The sequence below is a fragment of the Calliphora vicina genome, chromosome 1 (assembly GCF_958450345.1).
Source record: "Calliphora vicina chromosome 1, idCalVici1.1, whole genome shotgun sequence".
NCBI classification, from domain to species: Eukaryota; Metazoa; Arthropoda; class Insecta; order Diptera; family Calliphoridae; genus Calliphora; species Calliphora vicina.
The window spans coordinates 68,360,978-68,366,977 of record NC_088780.1 but is presented as its reverse complement, the minus strand read 5'-3'; the positions used below and the strand labels follow the sequence as shown (position 1 = coordinate 68,366,977).

Genomic DNA, 6,000 nt, shown 5'->3' with positions numbered 1-6,000 from the left:
ATAAAGGGCAAAAAATCGCTGCCTATGATCATATCAATAGCAGCAGGCTGATAAAAGTAGGGATCTGCAAGAGTTAAATTTTGTATTTCAGCATAATTTTGGAGTTTTATAGGACGGGATGGTAAAAGGTTCGCTATTTTTGGCGCCACAACTGCCAAGATTTTATTTTGAAGTTTGAAACTCTCGATTTTACGGTGACAAAACACTTTCCTTTGGAACTTCCTACAATTGTTCCACCGAAACCTGATATTTGGCGGGGATGCTTTTCAGGTGGAATTGTAAGCTTTTGTTGGATACGAGTTGTAAGAAAACTCTTTTCTGCACCAGCATCTAGAAGAGCTCTTACGGTAAATAATTCTCCAGAATTTTCTATATGAATAAGTGCTGTAGGTAACACTGTAGTGCCTTCACGATGAACAAAATATGCTTGAATATTACCTTGAAGGTTGCTATCGGAAACAGACGAACTTTCGACTTGAGTATTAAAATCATTGGTTTCGGTTTGAGTACTTGAAGTTGAACTTTTCTCATTTTGCGAAGTTTGTTGGGAATGGCCAGTTGGTACACTATTACTTTTTGAATTTTCAGATTTTTCTAAATGGAGCATTGTGTGATGCATTTTGTGGCATACAGAACAAGTATTTCTACTCATACATTTTGATTTAAAGTGTGTAGGCGATAAACAATTAACGCAGTATTTATTGGCAAAAACAAATTTAACGCGCTCACTTGGTGACAGTAACTTAAATGATTTGCAAACTCTTAGGGGGTGATTTTGTTTGCATTTTCTGTAACTTGAAGTTTGTTCACTCTGTGTGTGAAATGCATGAGTTCTTGAAGACTGGTTTTCTTTAGGCGTGGGCTTTTTCCTATCGGTCATGGTTTCTATAATTTCTATTCTTTCCGAGAGAAAACCATTTAATTGTTGCCATGTAGGCAATTCACGGTGATTTTTTAAAGAAACTTCCCATTCTTTAATTGTTTCATCTGAAAGTTTTGAAACAACGATGTGAATCAAAAATGGATCGTAATCGGGCAATTAAATTTTATAATTCTTTAGAATTACTAAACAGTCGTTAACTGTGTTCTGAATTTGCCTAAGAGATTTGATGTTTTCATTTTGAGCTGGAGTGACCGAATGAATCTTTTTAACTTGATCTTGTACCAAGAGCCTTCTATTTTCAAATCTGTTCTTTAATTTCTCCCAAGCCAATTGGAAATTATCATCTACCAAGTTAAAATCCTTTATGGCTTGGTAGGCCTCCCCCCTCACTTTGGTTCGCAAATAGTATAATTTTTGGGCTGGAGCTACTGATGAATCTTTTCCTATAACTGCCTGGAACATATCTCGGAACGCAGGCCACTTCGAGTAACCGCCGTCGAAATTTTGTATGTCACATGCTGGCAACTTTAATGTGGATCTGCTACTTGTAGGCCTATTCTCATTTACTGTGGTCTTTTTCATTTTTTCCAAAATTTTAGTTTTTAAGGCCTGGTATAAATCGCTAGCTTCTTCATATCTTAAGGAAACCTCATCTTTATGGTCGTCACCATCCGTTTCCTCATCTTCTAAAACATATTCCTCATATGATTCGACTAACTTGACCCATCTTCTTTCTAACTCTTGTTTTTTGACATCAAGAAACGCAAACGAACAATCTACGGGACAAGTTCTCTCAAAGTTTGTGCAGAATACTACCAACTGAATCAGGTCAAACTTGCATCTTCTCTTTGATGCCGCCATTTTTCTAATCCAGACCGAAAAAAAACCCTAATGACCCAGATCAAATTCGAAAAAAAATTTCTCAAAAAACTGTTAAATTGTTCACAGAAACTGAAACTTCCTTAAAAGTCAACCTCGTTATGAGCTACACGTCTTCTTGAAGAAGCGAATATTTTTGTGTGTATTAAAAACACGAAATAATAATGAGCCAAATTCTTAAATTATTATTTCCAAATTCGCACTTTGTTGTAATTTTGTTATCCAAAAATAAATTTTGAAAGCTCAAATCATCACCGGTTCTATATAATGTCCCACAATTATTTTAGTTTGGGAACTTCTGACTTCTTTTAAGTAGTTAGTGACGTCACACAACTGCATTTGTTTGTTTCTGGCCACCGGTTAATTAGTGTTGTTGTTGTTTTTTATTTTTGAGACACTTGTCTTTATACAATATTGTAACGGAATTTTGTTAAAAAAATTTTGTTTGTAGTTATATTGGTTTGTAGTTAATTTTGTTGAAAAACTTTGTATTTTATTTTAGAATAATAATGTTATATATATTTTTTGCAAATTATATTGCACATACAACGTGAGGTTGGTTTTTTATTATTTAAATGTTTGGTTTATTTGTTTTACACAACCACTAGGATATGTTGTTTTTTTTAACCACCACTTTTATCTGTTTTTAGTTAATAATTTCTTGTATGTAGTTTTTGTTTTTCTTCTTTTTTTTGTTCACAGATTTTTCTGATTTTATTCTTATGTTTTAATGGTTTGTTTTTAATTTTATTTAAATTTGAACTCACGCACCACGATTAGTTTCAATTTGTGTTTTCTATTACTTCATTCGTGAAGTTGTGTGCTGTAATGGGAACAAGTTGGTATGAAACGTTTGCCTGTATTAAGTGGTGTAAAGATGACAGTGATATTGCTGTTTTAGTGATATTGCATACAGATGTCTCCTTCTATTTTCTTTTCCTTTTCTTGTAGAAATTCGTTAGTGGTGACAATATTATTTAGTGGTATAATGTTTAGCGGTTATTAGAGATAATACAATTTAGTGGTATTTTTAAATTATATTACTTTTGTAATGTACTTTAACTAAATAATTTTAGGTTAAAGGTACATATATTTTTGTTGTTGTAAATTGTCTTTTGCTTTTGGTTATGATGATTTTTATTTTTGTATATTAGCCTTTACTTTTTCTTTTTTTTTTTGAGTAAAGACAAGTAAAGACAATGTCGCACAAAATAACTAATAAACACAGTACATACCTTTTTCTTCTGCGTTTTTGCCAATTCTTCTTTTGTTTAGTATGATGTACTTTTCCAGGATAGGATGCACAAATAGTCTTCTTGTTGTTGACTGTTTCACTGACATGGGATGCACAATGATGTATCACCTTACTTCTTCTGCCGTAAGCACGATGAAGTACCCTTTTATAAGACAACCTATTGTCTTTGCGTTGATGGAGTTGCCACCGGAGGTGCAAGCTGCCGATTTTTGGAATTTAGTAGACTCCAAGTCACTAATTCTTTCCTGTCCTAGCCTATTCTAGGACTTTTCGAAGGACCATATATTGGTTTGAGGTAACTCATCTTCCCAATAAATTGAGTGTGTTTCCAAATAAAACACAAACAGGTTTCATATAAACCTAATGAACAAGCTTCTTGCTTTATTGAGTTCTTACTTATAACTAACTTACTAACTATAAAACAAATTTCATGAACTTAGTTCTGGCAAAAAAAGTTAAGTACATAAAAACAGTAATTATAGAAAAAAAGGTCGCTAATTTCAAAGCGAATTTAAAAGAGTTCATGAGGAAAAATAACAATTCAAAGAAAATGATAAATAAAAAGAGAAATAATATTAAAGTTTAAATACAAAGAGAGACTTTGTTACACCCAAAGAAAATCTTTCTAATCTTTGTTGAACTGGCTTCAACAGTATTTTATAAAACAAAATTAAATTTTCCAATGTTTCATACTTAAACTAAGGACAAGCTAAACAAAAACGGATTAATGGTGAATGGCTGGCATTATTTCAACACCCACAAATTCTTTGGCAATTCGTACTCCCAAGAAGAATAATCCAAAACTTTTTACCACAGACCATTGAAATTCATTGTGATAAATGCTTTTGAAGAAATTTACAGCAGGATTACTTTTTTGCACCATTTTTATGTAATATTTTCAAAAAAAAAATACTTATGTTTTGCAGGGGAGTTTTAAGGTAAAGAAGACTTTTCCAAATATTCTCCATGAACACATCTGATTTAGTTAAAATGACAACAATATAATATAAAATATTTGTCTTTAACAGAACGCCACGCCCACAATTGCCAATATTTTAATCACCTTAGTTTCAAAATATTTACTATTGGACTTTTGGTCAATAGTGCGCCGCCAAATTGGTCATTTCTCATTGGATGGGATTACATAACTCTCCGACCACTGCCTTTCATGGTTGTGTAAGTAGCAGTTTCTGAGTTGACACTATCCCAAACAAGCGTTGCACCTTAATTGGGTGCAACCGGTTCCATAAAACTGAACCAGGAATAAAACTGTTGCAGGAATTGACAGCCCTTGGTCGTGTATATCGGATCATTCCAGTGCGTAGTAATGACTGTCGTGGGAATTGTCGTCTGTACATAACTTAAGTGATAGTTTTAAAATTTTTCCAAACTAATTTGTACACCATTTAACAAATAGTGCTATTTAAAAAAAGGTATATATTTATAATAAAAGTAACCACATTTTCAAACATACTTTTTATTGATATATATTTATAAAAAGATAGCAAATACGAAATGCATAAGTAAAATATCAACTTTACAAAACTTGTATATTTTATATTGGCTGTGTTTCTCGTTCTAACCAGGACAACGTCATGCCATCACCTTGTTCTTTCAATATAGGGGAAAGAGTGTCGTAAACTTCACGATGATAGTCATTAAGCAAATCAACCTAGAACAATAAGAATAATGTGGCTGTATGAATAGTAAGTACATAACTTTGTTTAACATCAAAATACGTTTCCGCTAAAATACCGTTACTGAAATAATTGAAATTATCGTTATTCTATAATAATTTTATATTATTAAAATAAATATGATTACCATAATCGAAAGTATTTTGTCGACTTATTTTTAATTTTTGTAAATTTTATTAATAATTTAGCCGGACCAAAACTACATTTACCATTAAAACGACGTTACCGCTCAAATAATGTTACCAAAATTGCATAAATTATCGTTACGTTTAACCGTTTCGAATCAGTAGCCAAACTTGAATCAGTTTATTAATGATATTCGAACATTATCTCATACCTCATTTGAAGTTATGAACTAACCCAGCAAAAACTTTACTTACTTAGTCAGCCAACAAGTAATATTGGAGCAAACTGAAAACTACTTATTATTTTTGTTCGAGATTTCAAACAATTCATGGGTCCTACTTATAAATTCATGGGTCCTACTATAAAATGTAACAAAAAAAAAACAGAAAAAAATTGCCTCGTGTGTGAATTGAACCGACACATTATTTGCTTGTGTTTGATAGCAGGGTTTAAAATTAGTTAAACGTTTTTTACATTTGACTACCGACTGCGCAATAAATATGAATCGTTTTCATATTAACGTGCACAAATACTGAAAATATACAAACTATAATCCAATGCAATATATGCACAATAGAGTGCTCCAAGATTGTATGGACGAAAAAAACTTTTTAGGTACAGGCCGTCCCCCCCTCTAGAATTGTTCTATGTATTGTAGAAACACATTGTGTAAAATATTAGGATGATAAGATAACGTTAACTGGTGGCGCAACGACGCTGAAGTTTTGAGGTGCATTTACAAGGGGAAAATATGCAATTTTTTCAGTTTTTGTAAAAATTTTGCCATTAAATAATGACTTTTACAATTTAATTTAAAAGAATCGAAATGTGTACGTAATTGTCGTTATAATAAGATATAAAAGACAAAAATTGGTGAAAAAATGTTAAAGTTATTAAAAAATCGCCAGGCCATTAACGTGTCTCAGGCCACTAGAACAAGAAATTTATGAACAAAATTAACATATTTTGAGAAATATTAAAATAAAAGCTTATTTTTACTTAAAATATATCTATATTTACTTGTATATGAGTTTTTGTCCTCGTAGGATACCGTTAACCTATTCGCAGGTATGACCAAAAAAAATAAATTTTTTTAACGGCAGTTTCAAAACTCCAATATCAAATTTTTAAAAATTTTGTTAAACAAATTTCAGAATTTT

General features: G+C 31.6%; 3 protein-coding genes across 4 annotated transcripts in view; all 3 read right to left on the bottom strand.

Moving 5' to 3' along the window:
• Window positions 1–1,039: 1,039 nt before the first annotated feature.
• On the bottom strand, window positions 1,040–1,744 carry LOC135949606 (uncharacterized). The gene has a single exon (XM_065499206.1). It carries the CDS (start codon window positions 1,742–1,744, stop codon window positions 1,040–1,042), a length of 705 nt encoding a protein of 234 aa, XP_065355278.1.
• Window positions 1,745–3,706: 1,962 nt separating this feature from the next.
• Window positions 3,707–3,977, bottom strand: LOC135949322 (uncharacterized). Its single transcript, XM_065498846.1, has one exon. The coding sequence runs from the start codon at window positions 3,898–3,900 to the stop codon at window positions 3,742–3,744; it is 159 nt and encodes a 52-aa protein (XP_065354918.1). The 5' UTR covers window positions 3,901–3,977; the 3' UTR covers window positions 3,707–3,741.
• A 501-nt stretch (window positions 3,978–4,478) lies between these two features.
• Window positions 4,479–6,000, bottom strand: part of ApepP (Aminopeptidase P) — a 230,382-nt gene continuing 228,860 nt past the window's right edge. For both annotated transcript variants that reach the window (XM_065514956.1, XM_065514957.1), the window contains one exon: window positions 4,479–4,689. In XM_065514956.1, the coding sequence (XP_065371028.1) occupies window positions 4,573–4,689 (117 nt within the window). In that variant the 3' untranslated portion in view covers window positions 4,479–4,572. The remainder of the gene's footprint in view (window positions 4,690–6,000) is intronic.